General features: G+C 51.4%; 5 protein-coding genes across 5 annotated transcripts; 3 read left to right on the plus strand and 2 right to left on the minus strand.

Moving 5' to 3' along the window:
• Window positions 1-211: 211 nt before the first annotated feature.
• A1O5_09130 (uncharacterized protein) lies at window positions 212-6763 on the minus strand (the record flags this gene model as incomplete). The annotated part of the gene is made up of 2 exons (XM_007749710.1): window positions 212-6599; window positions 6654-6763. 2 exons carry the CDS (start codon window positions 6761-6763, stop codon window positions 212-214), a joined length of 6498 nt encoding a protein of 2165 aa, XP_007747900.1.
• A 789-nt stretch (window positions 6764-7552) lies between these two features.
• Window positions 7553-8078, plus strand: A1O5_09131 (large subunit ribosomal protein L27e; the record flags this gene model as incomplete). Its single annotated transcript, XM_007749711.1, has 2 exons — window positions 7553-7669; window positions 7734-8078. The coding sequence occupies 2 exons, from the start codon at window positions 7553-7555 to the stop codon at window positions 8076-8078; spliced, it is 462 nt and encodes a 153-aa protein (XP_007747901.1).
• A 282-nt stretch (window positions 8079-8360) lies between these two features.
• On the minus strand, window positions 8361-9389 carry A1O5_09132 (uncharacterized protein; the record flags this gene model as incomplete). Its single annotated transcript, XM_007749712.1, has 1 exon — window positions 8361-9389. The coding sequence occupies one exon, from the start codon at window positions 9387-9389 to the stop codon at window positions 8361-8363; it is 1029 nt and encodes a 342-aa protein (XP_007747902.1).
• A 1024-nt stretch (window positions 9390-10413) lies between these two features.
• Window positions 10414-13853, plus strand: A1O5_09133 (uncharacterized protein; the record flags this gene model as incomplete). Its single annotated transcript, XM_007749713.1, has 2 exons — window positions 10414-11112; window positions 11142-13853. 2 exons carry the CDS (start codon window positions 10414-10416, stop codon window positions 13851-13853), a joined length of 3411 nt encoding a protein of 1136 aa, XP_007747903.1.
• Window positions 13854-16728: 2875 nt separating this feature from the next.
• Window positions 16729-17335, plus strand: A1O5_09134 (uncharacterized protein; the record flags this gene model as incomplete). The annotated part of the gene is made up of 2 exons (XM_007749714.1): window positions 16729-16779; window positions 16844-17335. 2 exons carry the CDS (start codon window positions 16729-16731, stop codon window positions 17333-17335), a joined length of 543 nt encoding a protein of 180 aa, XP_007747904.1.
• Between the last annotated feature and the right edge of the window lie 319 nt (window positions 17336-17654).

Below are 17654 nucleotides of genomic sequence, written 5' to 3' on the forward strand. Positions count from 1 at the left end.
GAGACTCAGTATTAATAGGTGCATGAAAAGAATCAATGTCCATATTGACTATCTTCATACTTGATCCGTCATCATCCCATGCTGGGCGCTATGTTGTAATACTCGCTGAACGCTCACTACTACCCTTCATCTGACTATCTAGCCAAAATAAAAGCATCGACTCCAGAACGCCAACCTTTCCAATATTCCATCCTCTTCAACTGCACATATCCTACGCCGTCATCTGGAAGTATTCGTTATGGCTCTCTGCCCCTGCCGTCAATGGCTCAGTACCAAGTCCGCTGTCGCTACCGTGATACTTCATCCCTTCCTCGGTTATAGCAGGCGGGGGCTGGAGATCCGACATTGTTTCTGCTTCGAGATTGGGACTCTGCCCTCTCTCCAGCGTGGTTAGAGCCATCGAGCTCTCTTCAGCTGCATTGCCTTGATGGTCGTCGCCTCGACCGCTGTGCAGTACCATAGCGGTTTGTGTATTCTCGTCCATCTCCTGTTCCTCATCCTCCTCGGCGATGCTATCAGTGTGTCCGTTCACCGTACCGACAATACTGCTGTCACAGCTCGCCGACCGCCTGCTGTCGCCACTCAAGGTGCTTCCAGTGCCATACGTCATGCTGTCAGTGTACATGACGCTCGTCCCATAGCTGGTCCTCCTTTCGGTGCTTGCTTCGCTATGGTTGTCGTCATCACTCTCATCGTGGCCAACGTCAAAATTCTCCTTGTCCGTCAACTCCGTTGGAGCACCATTCCAACTGGCCTTCCGTCCGTTGAGATAACTGCTAGGGTTGCTTTTCACTGACTGGCTTCGTTTGAGACTGACAAGGCCTGTCGATTTGGGCACAGGGGCAAGCATCAATGCCATATCAGGCGTATTGCGACCACGGTTGCCGGTGACATGGCTGGTGCTGAGAATTCGCCGATCAACAGCGGATGTTCTTGGAGTTGACGCGGCCTTGGCGTTGGAGGTTAGGGGCGTTCTCTTTTTCAAGGCTGTACTAATGGCACTGCCAATCGCTGAGTTTCCCCCTTTGATGGAAGTTCTGGCTGTGGCCGTACTTGTGGTGCTTGGGACACGCTTGAGGCTCATGGATGCATCGCGTTCGGCCGGACTGATTTTGGATCTGTTGATAGCCTTGGAGGATGTCTTGACCGTTCGAGCCTGGTTTACAAGGCCTTCAAGAATGCGACGCTCGAGGACCTCTGCTCTTGCGTTCATCTCACGCATTTCGTCTTGACGGATTTGCAGCGCAGTCTCAAGCTTCGCCACATCTCGAGTCAACTTCTTTGTCTGTCCAATGAGCTGTTCTTGTTCTCGCCTCAATGTTGCCATGGACTCCAGAAGAGAATTCTTCTCTTGATTCAGGGTAACAATATCAGCCTCGACTTTCTCCTTCTGCGCCGTTCTCTTCTCCAAAGCAATCGCCGCCTCCGTCGCCTCAGCAACTTTCGAGTCATGGTGCTCCCCCATTAGCCTTGCCTGTGTGGTCACCATACTTGCGATCTCAGCAGCTGTTGACATGACTTGTTGGTGGATCTCGTCAAGTTTCAAGAGGTTGGCTAGGGAGTCTCGAGTCTCCTTCTCATGGTCCTCTAGCCCTGCATACATCTCTTTCGCAGCATTCGCATGGGAAACAAGGATATCCAACTTGTCATGCACCTCACTAGTGTCCTTCGCCGAGTTGGCATGGGACAGCAGGGTGTCTAACTTGTCATGCACCTCGCTGACCTCCTTGGTCGAAGTCGTTCGAGACAGCAGGTTGTCTAACTTGCCATGGAGCTCGCTGATACCCTTCGCAGAGTCGGCACGAGAGAGCAGTGTGTCTAATTTGTCATGCAGCTCGCTGTCGTCGTATTCCTTTTGGGCGGGTAATTCTCTGACCGGCTCAGCAGCAGGCAAGGCTGGTAACAAGGGTGGAATAGCTGCTGGAATGGAGTCCACCCCAGATTTGATCTCCTCTGTTGCTCGTGCAAAGCTCTCGGTTTGCTGCTGCGAATGCTCGTAGTGCTGGGTTACCACTCCAAGCACTTCGCGAATGGCAGACAGTAATGCAGGCTGGTGGTCTAAGAGACTGCCTTCTACCCTTGTTGCTGCCGCTAATGTCTTTGCTACCTCCTCCCGAGTCACACCATGTTCGAAGGCATTGACGGTGTGAAGGTTGTCCACCTTCGAATTAGTCTCTTCGATCGAACCAAAGACGGTTTTCGAATCTTCGGAGATACGTTCACAGGTCTCCGTAACTGTGGTCCCTAAAGTGTCCATGAGCGATTTGAGATCGTCGACAACCGCCTTCGTACTGTTCGTGGCTTCTAGATGTGCGCTGTCTCGCTCCTCCAGAGAACTCAATTTGGCGTCGCTAGCAAGCTGAGCGTCGTCGTACTTGGTCATTAGAGCATTGAATTTGTCCTCAATGACAGATTTGAGTTCGGCACCCGTCTCCTCGTGCTTGGTGAATAGCGTAGCATCCCGTTCTTCCATCTCGGCTTTAATGGTGGAATGATGGTCCATGTGCCGCTCAAGTTCGCCCTTGATCATGGTTGACATTTCTTCAATGCTGGCTGCTGTGGCGTACTTGCTCATATCGTCATGGTGCATTCCAAGTACTTTGTTCAGTTCAACAATTCCCTCTGCACTTCCCTCCACCTTACCGATGAGGTCGTCCCGCAGGTCGCCGATGATATTTTTGACATCGTCAATCTTTGTGGCCAAGCCCCCATGTTCGATTTTCCTGGCTTCAAATGCTTGCGCAGTGAGGCCATTGTCAGCCTCGAATTGCTCCCGAAATGATTTGAGGTCATTCTTCACATCTGTGATATCCTCCTTGCTAGGCAGAGAGGCGAGATCTGGAGGTTTGATGTTTTCAATCTGGCTCTTGATGTCCAGGCACAGGGATTCAACAACTTCCAAGTCACACTTCTCGAGACCGACCTGTTCGCTCTTCGCATCCTCCAGCTTAGATTTGAATTCATCCATGCTGTTTTGGACGTCTTTCAACATCAGTTCGATCAAGGTAAAGTCTTCTTTGTTGGTTTGTTCAGCAGCGCGCTCGCTCGCTTCGTCGACTGCTACTTTCATTTCCTTCAGTGCGAACTCCAAGGCATCAATCTGTCTGGATTTCGCCAATGGTTCAGATTCTGGCGAAAAGGTTTCGTCAATCCTAGCCTTGATATTTCTCAGGAGAGTTTCGATGGCTTCAGTGTCTTCTTTTGATGCAGCATTCTCCGGTAAGACCAGTTCGGGTGGGGTTGCTTCTCGAACTCGACTGACGGCATTGGTGACATGGTCGATGGCGCTATATAAACCGTCTAGATCATCTTTGTGGATCCGAGTCTCGCCAGTCTGGCTGCGGTCGACCGACTCCTGAACTTGCTGGATGGCATCTTGAAGCTCATTCATGTCGTCTTTGTGTATTCGAGTTTCCGTAGGAGGCGGTGGCCCAGGCATTCCATCTAGCGCTTCGACTTTGATTCTTAATTGTGTGATCATCACCTTTAAGCCTTCGATTTCGGTGGTGATGCGGTTCTGGTCGTGTATCACCATCTCCTGTCCCCGAGCCGTTGCCGTGTCGGATTCTTCAGCCTGCTTCTGTTGAAGGCGCGAGATATCTGCTCGGACATCCTCAATCCCTGTCTTGAGCGCATCAAGGATTTCGTAGCTTGCGCTGAGGTCAACTGGGCGATCGGTCAATTTCTGGATGTCGGCTCGAATACCGTCAACTCCGTCCTGAAATGCGTCAAGGAGTTCACTAGTATTGGACAAGATACTTTCATTCCCGTCGATCTTTTGACGCGATGAGCCAAGTCCCTCCCGGATGGCGTCGAGAACTTCATCGCGGTCAAGTGAAGAGCCACTCTTGATGAGTGCACCAGCGAGAGCTGTGCGCATATGCTCCAATTCCTCCTTGACTAGGCGCACAATGTCTTCACTGTTGCTGCTGAGAGTCGATTGTCGGTCGTCAGCTATGTCACGAATGGCGTCGAGGATCTCATCCTTATCGGAGAAAGCATGGTTCCTAGCCATGTTTTTGTTGATAGTTTCACGAAGGTGTTCAAACTCTTTCTCCATTGCGTCCAGAAGTTCAGGTGTGTTCGGCGCCCCACTGCCGCGTGCTGCAAAACCTTTGTCTAGATCTGCTTGCATTGCGGCAAATCCAGCCTTGACCGTTTCGATGATTTCGTCCTTGCCAGTAACGTCAGAAGCACGGTCGACATAGCTCTCTATGTCGGCCCTTAGGTCTTCGAGTCCGTCCTTGAGAGCATCGAGGACCTGCTCCGTGTCCTTACCGCTGGCGGCTGAATATTGCTGGAACTCATTCTTCATGCTACTGAGAAACTCATGCATAGCCTCAATGACCCGTTCTCCCATTCCGCCAAGGGGATTCTGTTCGCCCTCCAGACAAGCCTTGATTGCGTCAAATAGATCTTCGCGGTTGAATTCGACCTCTTTGGCAACGCGATCCTGCTGAGAAAGGCTGTCCTTGATGGCATCACTGATTTGATCTCTGGTAACCGCCTCATGTTGCGCTAGTCCTTCTCGAACGGCTTCAAAGACATCGTCTTTGGTCAGATCAATGCTTGTTCCCTGGGACGCAGTCATATCTGGCCATTCGATCTCCTTAATGCCCTCGCAGACAGCCGCCAAGACATCTTCCCGGGTGATTCCAGCTGGTGTTGGCATCGGAGGAAGTTCGAAATCTGCGAGTCCCTTTCTGACAGCTTCGAGCACGTCTTCGTAAGTGGCGCCAGCATCTTTTGCAGTGGGTTGTTGTGGTTGATAGGATTTGAGACCCTCTTTTAACGTCTCCAAAATCTCGTCTCGTTCTAGTCCAAAATGCTCGAGAGCAATTTCCGGTTTGCAATCCTCCCAGGCCTCTCTAACGGCGATGAGCAATTCTTCCCGTTCGGCAACCGGGTCTCGTATAGCCTGTTCGCGAGGCTGAGGTAGTTCGGCAAGGACTTCACGGACCGCCCGAACGACTTCTTGCGTGTCAACTGCAGGACGATTCTGCTCTACCGACCGTCTCCCGCTTTCTTGGACAATGTGGTGCATATGTTCCTTAAGTTCAGCGAGGCCTTGCTGCACAATCATTCCGACCTCGTCGCTTGTGGCTGCCTGAGCTTCGACACCAGCACTTTTAGTCGACGCTGTCGTTTGTTCCAGTTTCTTTGCAATCTCGCGTCCCATTCCCAGGACTTCTCCTCGAAGTTCCCGAACCAGTACTTTCACTTCATTTGTGAGACCCCCTCCTTGGGCCAATGATTGCTTGACACTTTTTAACATCGCAACAACATCGTCAATGGCCGAGTCGGGGGCTAACATCGAAGCCCGTCCTTCGGTACTGGATTTTGCTTTGGCCAAAGCCGCTGCTTTTGATTCACCTTCAAGATAGAGGTCCAGGTTTGATGGGCCCTTGTGACCATCATTGGCGCTTGATCGCACCAGCGCACGTGATCCGGATTCCTCCTTCATGTCCTTCATGAACACAAGGATATCCTCCAGTTTCGACATCATAGCAGGGTCGAAGGCGGTTGAAATAGGTGCATCTGATTGGGATCGAACAAGAGCTTGTGACTTTACTGCTTCCAGAGTGCTCATGATTTTGTCTTGTCCTTCGCGGGTGGCCATCTCCCTCAGTACTTTCTCGAGGAGGGCAATGCTTGCAGCACCATCAACACATGTGATGGAAGGAGACGCCGTCAAGTCCCGATCAAGTGCAGCAGAGAAGCTAGATGGACTGCCAATGCGCGGCAGCCCGAGACTCTTGGGTCGTGGAGAGCCGTTATGTGCTTTGTCGTCGAAATACATCCCTAAGTTGGGCGTTGATCTGCTGGCATCTGGAGGAGCAGCAAGTAAGCGAGAGTCGAGATTTGTAAACTTGCTTTCCAGACCCGCTATAAGTTCTCTGAGGCTCTTGCGGATGTCTTCGTCCCTTGCCGTAGTCGCCTCCTTGAGACTCATGAGGTCGCCGTAGTTATCTTTGCTTCTCTTATTCAGACTCGACATCTCTTTTTGAACATTTGTGACAATCGATGTCAAGCTCAGGATCTGACTTGACAGGGCATCAAATGAGTAGGACGTCGGGACCGAAGGCGACGCTCCATTCGTGATGTCACCTAGCGGTGTGGCATCCTGCCGATTTCTAATGGTCTGTAAGGCTAGCATATTTGATGGAGGTGGTGTGTTCTCTATATCTTTTGATCTTGCAGAGCTCCTTTCAGTGGGTGTTGGGGTCTCTGATCTGGGTCTGGTTGGACTACGTTCCGTTGTTTTGCTGCTGGGGAAATCCTCAAAATCCACGAACTTTGCCGTGCGAAGACCTTTGTCTGGTGATCGCCTTTCCAAAGAGTCGCTCAGCCTGCTTATTCCCGGGCTCTGTAGGTTTTGCATTCGCCTATTTTGTGCTCGTATGACATTTCTATCTGGCGATGTCGGGGGAGGATTACTGGTGTAGGCACTGGGGGCATTTTCTCGTGCCCTCGCAGCAATCAGAGCAGCGGCTTCGTCGATCCGTTTCGATGTGTTAGATCTCGTCAGAGGGCTTCCTGGAACTCCTGGGTTCAGTGGAAGTGGTGGAGGTGCTCTATCGGGATCTGAGCTATCCCACCTGTCCAATGGGTCAGTATTTACTTGGAGTATCCCGCACGGGCAGAAGACTCACATAGGCACTGAGCTCCTGCCAGACTCTGAGAATGAATGTTGATGCTTGACCATTCGAGACTCAGCACGGTCCCTTGAAGCATCACGCGAACTGGTAGAGTAGGTTGACATGGTCAGTGCCTTCTGCGGAGAATCTTTGCGAGGAATGTCGTCAATTGAACTGAAAGTGCCCGGTACTCATAACGCACTTCCCTTACTCCGGCATTAGCCAAGCACAAAGTCAATAAGGAAACAAGACACAATAACACATGAAGTTCAATAATGCTAGTATGGTATTGAAAGCAAGAGACTTTGGCGCTGGCCTGCTTGCACAAGTTGACGTTGGGTAGCGGTACTAATGTGATTGGCTAGACGAATCGAGATGTAAACAAAGCTAATTGACGAATCGGCAGACCTGCCTCTGCAGTACTTGCTAGAGGGGAAACTGCGGCGCCACGTGTCCGCCCTTGAAAAGAAAAGTGGCATAGTCTGACAACAGGGGTGTGCGCCAGCCTAGCCAGCTAACAAGTTGAGCCTGGCAAGGCTGGTTGACTATCAGAGTAGCAGTCGACCTCATTCACACAGGAGACCATCTCACTAACAATGACATGATGATATCCTGTCATTTAGTTAGTAAGTATACGGAGTACTCGGTGCTGTCACCGAATAAGGGACGACATCGCCGTTGGTTGTGCACTCCTCTCCTCGACGCTTAGGGAAGTTGCACCGAGTGCCCACTGTCAGACCGCTACTTCATTTCTGGACTTGGCGCTTGCTACACGTGACCTTGAAAACCCTACTCCGCCAAGACTAATTTTTGAGCAATTCAGCACCTGGCAAGCGAACTTTACGCCATTTTGCAGCCCTATCTTCTCCCGTTCTGTTCAACGACGACCTCAAGCGCGAAAGTCTGACCTCAAGATGAAGTGTAAGTATAACCGCATCCGAGTATTCCTTGCGATAACATTGACGCATAGCGCAGTTCTCAAGGTCGGCCGCGTGGCCATCATCACTCGAGGCCGGTATGCTGGAAAGAAGGTATGGAAGAGAGAACGGACTCAATCACCTGAAAAGAATCCGAGGCCTGACAATTTCTCTGCAGGTTGTCATCATCCAGCCAGTAGACTCCGGCACAAAACAGCATCCGTTCTCCTACGCCCTGGTTGCAGGCATTGAACGGTACCCTTCCAAAGTCACTCGCCGCATGGGCAAGAAGCGAATGGAGAAACGATCAAAGGTCAAGCCCTTTATCAAAATGATCAACTACAATCACATTATGCCCACGCGGTACACACTTGAACTCGAGGGATTGAAGAACGTGCTTTCGAACGATACATTCAAGGAGGTTTCACAGAGAGAAGATGCGAAGAAGAACGTCAAAAAGGCCTTGGAGGAGAGATACTTGAGCGGCAAGAACAGATGGTTCTTCACTCCTCTGAGATTCTGAGTGTGGGAATGTGCATTATGTCCGTGAGCAAGCATTTTGCGACGATACGCAGGGGGATTTCAGACGTGCGGTCTGCGGGAGGCAGGAATGTTTGCATCGTCAATAAACCAACCCCAATTATCAGGCGGTTTTCAGATCAACCATTGTCGCAAAGGTTTGTTGGAGCGGACTTGATCTCTGCACCGGCAGGGCTGCAATGGATGACGAGAACGCGGCCCAAATGAAAACAATTCAATGTCATTGTGAAGATCTGCTGGTGTTTGCAATCAAGGGCTTCAGGGCTCATTCGAGATACAAATCATCTTTCAAGCGTTGCAGGTTCCGGAACAGTCCAGCCGCACCGCCGCTTCCTTCAGTTGAGCTTCTCGGATTTCTGCCCACGGCGGAGCTTGGTCGTGCAGAACTAGCCATTTTAGCATTCCGAGCCCTCCCTTGTGCATCCAGCGTCTTTTTCCTGTCTTCCACCAGTTTAGCCAACGAATCGACGAACTTCAGTCTGGTCTTTTCTTCGCCCGTGCCCTTCCAAAGTATTGCCAACTGCCTGTATTCTTCTATTCTTTGAAACGCTGCCTCCAGACCGGCATAGCCGTCCGACTCTGGTCCCAGTAGATCGTCGATTTCCGCCCGAATACCTTTCAATACCTCGCGTGCCTCGTCATCTTCTGCTGTACTCTGTATTCCCAGTTCAGGTGAAGAGACTGAGATGAGAGATGAAGCCATGGACAACTCCGAGGGTGGTATCGGCCATTTCATTGCTTCTCCAAAAATCGTGATCACAGACTCCAGACGTGCTTTAACCTTGCCTAGCAGCCGCAGTCGAGTCATGAAGTCCGGCTCCTTCTCCGATCCCGCATTTTGCAAAGTGTCATCACCGTCAGCCTCCGGGCTCAAGACTGGTGGCTCGTTGCCAGACACCTCGTTCTTGACAAACTGACTGATATCATCTCGCAACGACTCGGTCAGCAGGTCGTGGAATCCGTTCACATCACCACGAAGGACTTCTACTTCATAGGCAAGCCGGTTCCCACTGCGGATGATCTCGTCCGTTAAGGATGTCAATTCCGCGGAGGAGCGAATACTGATCGTGTTGAGAGATGCGAGCAGCGCAAGTGAGTCGGTAGAGGCACTTTGAATCTGCGTCGACCGGCCTGATTTTGAGATCTGGGTCTGGGATGACAGATTTAGGTTGGGTAGCGAGTCGTTCATAAAGTCGACGGGGTCAAACTGAGGCTGACTAAGTTTGGCAAGCATAGATCCACTGCTGTCGTCGTTTTGCGGATTGTGCTCCTCGCTGTCTATGCGAGAAGGCATTTTGGTCTTGAAGACCCAGCTGTGACCGGTTTTCACACCTTCAAGCCGTCCTGTGCCAATTCCAGCATGCGTCTGAGCCCCATTCGCCTTAGACTTCTAGGTCGAATGTTCAATGATCCTCCAATAATCAATCATGATCAGGACATGTCATGTTGTGCACGGTATTCTTCTCTGTTGCGGATAATGAATGTTGTGGGAAATACTAATGAAAAGAGAGATCATCAGCAAAGTTCCTCGTCACCTTGTTGTCATGACCATCTCCGTCGGCTCGGAACGACTATACACCGATCAACCAACATGCCCTTGGCGAGGCCAATTTATTCTCCAAACCGCGTCTTCTGACCAGCTCTTCCATCTCTCTTCTTCGTAGTTTCCAAACATTGTCGAAGAATATATATGTAGTAGGTTGGAAGTTTGTTGTCGTGAGACCAATGACCAAGCTAGCAGAAGACCGTCCACAAAGCAGGCTGCCAACAGGCAGGAAAAGACTAAAATGGCAGTCTCACTTGCCATTATGCTCTTGAGGAGCAGTTTGACCTGTGATGGAAAGCGAAGACTGAGACAAGACACAGCGATCAGGTTACGGCGACTGGCCCCTTCGCTGGATTTGCTATGCTTGCGCTGCGCCCTAGAAAATGCGGGCTGCATTTCCCACGCTGCGGCCCACCGACTTCACTCGACTTCCTCTGGTCCACGACCTCTTTGTCGACGATGATAACTAACTGCAGGGCTGCCTCACTTGAGCATTCTTCACACGCCTTTGATTCTACTGCCCGTACTTCAAGCGCCTTTCCCCTTCTTTCTCTTCTCTCAACTCTCTCCCTCCCCACTATCTCCCCTAAGGGCCTCTCACAAGGTGATGTTTACCTGGAAAAGCTGAGGTAAATCTTGTTCTTCCCTCGGTGAGTCTCTCAGCTACCTAAATTTCATGTCTATCTCTTCATCGGATTCTCATGCCGAGTTCTCACAGTTCAGATCCGAGCAAACGTAAGTAACCTCTAAACGGACCCCTTCTCTGCCCATTATGGGCCGGAAGCTCTTCCTCAGTCACTTGGCCGAAGCCAGCCGCCTAGGGATTGACAACATCCGCAACATCCACAGCCCAGAGGATGGCATCGTGGCCTTCAACTATGTCTATCCAGACAATCACCTTTTCCGAGTCAACGTCGAAGCTTTTGCCAACGATCTAGCAGAATATCCAGATGGCAACTCGTTTGTGCTATCCACCAAGGACAACTCGCTCGATCCCATCGTCGCAGGGACATTGCAAAAAGTCACCGAAAATGCCCATGGCAAGCCTCTTCCTAAGTTGTTGACTGAGGTCTCAGAACTTTTGACAACGGCCATTACAAAGGAGTCTGCGCAAGACTGTACCCTGGCCGACCAGGCAATAGCGGACGATGATTTTGATTTGGCTATGGAAGGCGACTCTGACGATGAATGTTTTGGCCTAGCTGCCCTTGACCCCGGCAGTACAGGGCGCGCCCACGCCCCCAGCTTATCAGCTGGTTCCGAAGAGAAGATGGAAAAGATACGTGCAGATCTTAAGGCCCTTAAGAATTCAGGCTATCGCGTTGGAGTCTTTGGAAACATCGCCTGCTCTGGTATCCTATGCGTTTCAATTCGAGTTTCCAAACTTGGTCTCTCAGACGAAGCCCTGCAAGCCTGGAACATACAACGAAAGCATTACTTCCTGTTGCTGATCAGATACACTGGGGCTATCGTGACGCAACCAGAGTTACCGATGCTCAGGATCTGTCGAAATCCATGGATATGCATGTGGGACTTTGTGATCATTACAAACCTCCTCTGCCCCAAGTCCTGGCTCTCTATCAATACACAAAGCCGGACAATGTGACCTCAAACGACAATGCCGACACTATATCAAAGGATGATCCTGCATTCCAACAACTGTTCATCGGCAACGCAATCAACCAGTTACTTGAGGAGCGTGTCTTCAAGATCATCTCGGCTCGGCAGCTGTACGATCTCACTTGGCTGGGCGCAGAAAAATACATCAACGAGATACAAGCGACATCGTCGTCTTCGATCATTGGCGACATGACACCCTATCACTGTAGTGATGACCCTGACGCGAGCAATCTTCCCCCGATAGTCCTTGCAGACCACATGCGCCAAGAACGACTTGCGAAGGCTTCGTTGCCCCTGATCATCATGCAGTTCGCCCTGAGACACTTTGTCCGATGCACGGAGTTCTGCCTCGTGTGCCATTGCCGAGTCGACGACGCTTTTGAGGCTTTGAAACCATACGTCTGCTTGAAGCCTCTCTGCCTATACCAGTACATGGCGCTTGGTTTCGGCCCTAGTCTGGAATGGGAAATCATGACCCAACCGTACGTTGTGGACCTTTTGGTCAGCTTTTGCTATGCAGCTGCTCGTAGTGGCAGAATCAAAGAATTCCCCATTGGCATGAACTTGATGGTGCCCGTCATACCGCGTTTCAGTGAGGTATCCTACCCCAGAAAGTCCTTTGCATGCTTGTGGAGTATGAGCTTGAGGTGCTTGGTGGTCGCAGATGACGAAAAGAAGGAATCAGCTGTTAAGAATCTCAAGTCTGGTGACTGGGTTGTCCTCCTCTGTCGTCAGGCTGGCGCAGCAGCCCATTGCCGGGTTATGAGGGTCGATCTGCCTGATGTTTGGCTCCATGAGCCAATTTCGGTTCCATTACCAGAACATTTCAGGATTTTTAGCTGTGTCACAAAGGAGGCTCATGAGAACGGCGGCTTCCTCAACGCAGAATGCTACCTGTACGACAAGAACTTTGATGACCTCGTTAAAGAACACCAGCAAGGTGCAATTATGACAATGTTGGATGCCCTTCCAGGCGTGATAGAGATGCATCGATATCTGGAGGGCCAAGGAAAGAGCCACGAGTTAAGCTTGAAAGCATGGTCTGACCGGATCCCAGAGTCAACCGTGAATCTTCTTCGTTGGATTGTCGCGTCCAATAGGTCTTGCATCTTCCAGGTCGACGACATCGGCAGCAAGAATGGCTGCGAAATCCGTGGAAAGGCCGAAGACCGTGTTGGAGGAATGGCGTCTTGGATCCAATTTCGCTTCGCTCAAGGAGCTCCGGACAAAGAGAAGCGTTTCAACAAAAGTGTAGAGCGGCATGCTCGAGCCACTAGAACCAAATATCCGACTCTTTTTGCATGGCACGGAAGTCCAATGGGCAATTGGCATTCAATCATCCGACAGGGCCTCCGATATGATGACATCCTCCACGGCAGATCATATGGGAATGGCGTCTACATGAGCCCACATGCGTCTACAAGCTTGGGATATACGCACGAGATTGCTCAGAGCAATTGCGCCTGGCAAGGTTCTTTTCTCAAAATTGAGAAGATGCTTTCCCTGCAAGAGGTGGTGAATGACCCTGAGCAATTCACGTCCACCATGCCGCATTATGTGGTGCCCAAGGTTGACTGGATTCAGACGCGATACCTATTCGTTAAGACCAAGGATGCACCTGTTCGTCGCGACTTGGCAGTTGAAATCTATGAGCAAGATCCAAACCGACGAGCCTACAACGAAGCGTGCGAGGTACTGTCAATTCCAATGACTGCTATTTCCAAGGCTCGACGACCTGGAAACAGCATCGACACGACCGCGACCCCTCGCGGGAAGCGTACCAAGAGAATCTCGACAACGGACTTGGCGACGGCCGAGCAACGAGAAGACGATGCCGACAGTGTAGTGTCGGATGCAGATGATTTGGCCCTGTTTCAAGTTGCCGATCAGAAGTATGATCCCCGGCTTCATGATTCTGATGCTACTGCTGAGAGCCTGTGCGTCAGTGGCAAAAAGCGGCCTGCAGAGGTAGCAGTAGAGACCGACTTTGTACCCGGCAAATTGGACGTCAAGGACATCACATTTATGGAAGCGCCTCAGGACGCTACGCCGGTAGCCACTAAGGCGCTCATGCGTCTATTCAGAGACGCTCTGAAGACGCAGGAAACCACCCCGCCAGCCACACTCGGATGGTACATCGACCGCAACTTGGTCAACAATGTGTATCAATGGATCGTGGAGCTGCACAGCTTTCCAAAGGATCTACCCTTGGCCAAGGACATGAAAGATGCGGGAGTGACGTCAATTGTCATGGAGATGCGATTCACCAGCCAGTATCCTTTCAGTCCTCCATTCATTCGAGTGGTCAAGCCTCGCTTCCTACCCTTCAACCGAGGCGGAGGTGGGAACGTCACTGATGGAGGAGCCATGTGCATGGAGGTGTTGACTAACAACGGATGGTCTGCAAGCCTCTCAGTTGAAAGCCTCCTGCTTCAAGTGCGGCTAGTCATCTGTGATACCGAGCGCCCTGCGAGGCTTGCCCATCCACCTGGCTCTAACTATGGTATTGGAGAGGCCATTGCAGCGTACATCCGTGCGTGTCGTAACCACGGCTGGAAAGTTCCTGCGGGGTTTGAGACGATCCAAAATTGAAGAGCTCGACGGTCATCATGCGATCTTGCCAGGGAAAGGGCATGGCATATCAGCCACGAAGAAGACGAATTCGACATTGAGGCGCATGGGACTTGTGGATCGGGCAAATGATAAGAAGATGAGAATGGGGTCGGCCATTTTGAAGGGCGAGGGTACAGGCAAAAGATGGAACCCTCCAAAGCGCGTCTCGCCCGCAATTCCTCAATAAGATGTACGAATACGCACCTTGGGTTGGTAGCACAGCATTGCATTACATAGCATGGAGCGGCGGTCAGGCATACAGGGTGACCAAGGACAGACGGCATTGGCATTCGAGGAGACAGGTGACGTGAGCCGCTGAACAAAGGGCGCGGCAAGGCTTGCCAATCAGACATTGCCGTCCCGGGCTCGTACTGTACACTAGGTGGACCCAAAGTGAGCTTTTCCATAGCAGAGAAATTGTTGAGCATTCCATGTTCCCTGGTCCATTGCAGCGACACAGGTGCGGAGCATTGTGACAGCCACTCAGCACCAAGCGAAAAAGATTGGATACAAAGGGGCGATATTATTACGCAGGATAGGCATGATAGGCAGGATAGGCAGGATAGGTAGGCTGGATCGGCTGAAGGGCCTGACAGTGAGTGACATGTGCCATTCATTCTCATTTCCGTGACGGACATGCACAATGCACGATGCACATGCTTAGCGCCTTTCGACCCGAACAGTTTCACGCATGAGCCACGTGTCTATCTGTCTACTACGTTGTACTCGTCCTTGTTATACATGTCTCGTCCTCGTCCTGACCCTAGGGCCCAGTGCCCAAGTGCCTAATGCCGCGCAGATCGCGCACGTAGCAAGCAACTTGCTGTATAGCCAATGTCGATGGTCGCTTTCTTGACGCGTATTGTTAAGGAGATGTACTCGGTACAAAAGCACATGCTCGGGACACATGGTTACATTCCCATCGGGCTGTGCTCGTGGTGACGGGGGAAGCCAGTCTCGGGGATTGCCGTGTCGGCTGTTGTCGCTTTGGTGAGTGATGAAGCTTCGGAATGTAGATCGATCTAGATGAATACTTATTTACCGGAAATTAGAAAAGGCCCCCCGGGGGGGGGAGAAGAGATATATACTCGGTACAACGCTCTGCGAGTCCCTCCATAATATAACTCACATGCATACCTGTTACATACTGGTAGTACATACTTGTACATACATACATATGCAAGGCCGTTTTTAGAACCCGCAGGAAACCCACAACCCGCCGGGTCCATTTTCACATGCGAGGAAGGAAAAAGGAAAAATGTATCATGCATCATGCATGCAGGTCGCAATTTCTCTCCGACATGCTCGTCACATTGATTGCCGTTCGGCCAGGCTCTTGTTTGACCAGATACAGGAAACGTGATTTTATCTCTCACAGCGTGGTCCCCCGGCCTTGCAATCCGATTACCTACATATCACTCGGAACGAAGCAGCAAGGCGTGTCTATCTCGTCAAATACCCGTCATTCAAGGTTATGCTTCCCAACACAGTGCTTACCCCAGGAAAAAGGATCGTTGATGCATGATGCGGGACGGGTCAGACAAAGACATGCGGAGGAGAGGGGTCGTAGGCTCGTTCAACAGATAGCAAGGATATGGATTACCAAACGCTAAGTCGCCGCGAGTGCACATTGCCATCCCACTTCCTTCTTCCTTCTCCTTTGTGTGATAACGACGAAACAAGCATTGATGTTCCTAATTAGCCGCGTATGTGCAACACAGCAGACCGAGGTCGACTCGATGTTTCAGGTATCAGGAGAGATATGTCATTGCCACACTCGACGAGGGCGCTCCAGGCAGCCGGTTCGGATTCTCAAAGGTGGTGTGAAGCCAACAACCATGCGATGGGATGTGGCGAGGCGAATATCGCGATTGGCTGGGGGGAGTGAGGATGAAGGAGCTTCCACGGACATGGGACTGCAGGGGATGAAGTTAGCAGACATGACCAGAGACAAAAGAGGACAAGCCGACAAGCCGGAAGCGGGAGAAGCGATAGGGTGGTTTAGAGGTGGTTTAGCTGTGGTCAGTTTGTCTTGCCAGTGCTGTGTACTTGTTACTGTTCCACATGCACCCAAATATCTTTCCATGGCATCATTCATCCAGGATCCGGGGGAGTCGATAAATGGATAACGTGTTGCAGCACTAGCAGTAGCAGTAGCAGTAACAGCAGGGGGAGAGCAGCGGGAGGATGAGGATGAGGAGGAGGAGAGACGCAGTCGGAGGTGCAGTGGGTGGTTCGGAGACTGCAGACTGCGACTTTCACATGCTAGACTTGGCAGCGGCGACACACACACGTTGCGGCTTCAGTCCACTTTGTCGGGCCACTGAACCAATGCGCAGTCCTGAAGGCATGAAAATCATCCTCCCTGGCCACCTCTGTATCGGGTTGCTCTTGATCAGCCTAATGGCTAATGGCTAATGGCCAGCGGCCCCCAGCAGCAGCTCAACAAGAAACCAGCCATGCCACAGGCAATGCTATAGCCACCTGCTTGGTCCAGCTCACAGTCACCATATTATTCCTCTCACTCCCTGCTCCGACTGGCCTTTTCAGTTCCCATCCTTGTTCTTCTTCCTCCTTCACACACTCTGTTCCGTATCAGAACTGCATTGACCGGCACTTGGGTCCCATCTCCACATCATCCGGTGAGTATCAGGTCCTTGGGTTCCTGCAGCAAATTCCCCCAGCACCGGACCACCGATCTACGCCCGCCTTCCTCAACAAAAGGAAACCCCGAGTAGCTAGGCTGCTTCTCCCTTTGGCGTCTTCACTGCTGCTGACTAGTCTACGCATCATCATCTCTGTCTCTGAGCATAACTGATCAAGTGCAGTCTCCTCGAAAGTCAAACAACACACCATGGGTGAAGCTACCGTCAACGGCGACATGCCGCATTCTGCCTTCCTCTCGGTAGGTGGCCCTGTCGAGCCCTCTCCTCTGCATTGTGCGTCTGCTAATCGCCTGTTCCACCCAGCACATACAATCCTATCCTCTCGTCTCAGACTCGATCAAGACCATCCAGCAGAATCCCTATGGTGTCAAGTCGATCGAGCTGACCAATGCCGGCTACACCAAATTCGTCAAACCCACTCTCCCCTACTTCCAGACGCCCGCCTCCTACGCAAAACCCTATGTCGCCAAGGCTGATGAGCTCGGTGACAAGTTCCTCACCAAATTTGATGAGCAGGTGCCCATTGTCAAGGCCGAGACCAAGGACATCCAAGACAAGGTTATGGGCTACATCCATTGGCCACTGGAGACCGCAAACACCACCAAGGACTGGGCTCTCGCTACTTACAAGGACGAATACAAAAAGTGCGGAGGGGAGGGCTACGTGGCGGGCGGCAAAGCAGTCATCACCACCTCCCTCATTATGAGCTCCGATGTCCTCAAGTGGATCAGCTCTTTTCTCCAGGGCAAGAAGGAACAGGCCAAAGAGGTTGTCAGCGAGAAGACCAGCAAATAAACGTATCGTCATTAACTGCACCCGCTCTGCCCTGTTCCGGCGCCTCCAACGTTGGGAGCGCAACCCCTCCAGTCATGTACAAATGAACCAACCCAGAATTTGATACCCCGATAACTACCAGCACACTGAACAAGATCCGATTGCTCCCCCATCCGGCGGCATCCAAGTCCTCTAAGGATCCTATTCAACAGCGCCACAACAATCCAGCAACCCCCAACTCATACGAGCAAGCGATAATCACGGCCCTTTTCTTTTTCTCGCGAGCATTCGCTGTTGTGGATCTCCTTCCCCAACTTCGAATTTATCCTTGATAGAAGTT

The sequence above is a fragment of the Cladophialophora psammophila genome, assembly GCF_000585535.1.
Source record: "Cladophialophora psammophila CBS 110553 chromosome Unknown aczJe-supercont1.15, whole genome shotgun sequence".
NCBI lineage: Eukaryota > Fungi > Ascomycota > Eurotiomycetes > Chaetothyriales > Herpotrichiellaceae > Cladophialophora > Cladophialophora psammophila.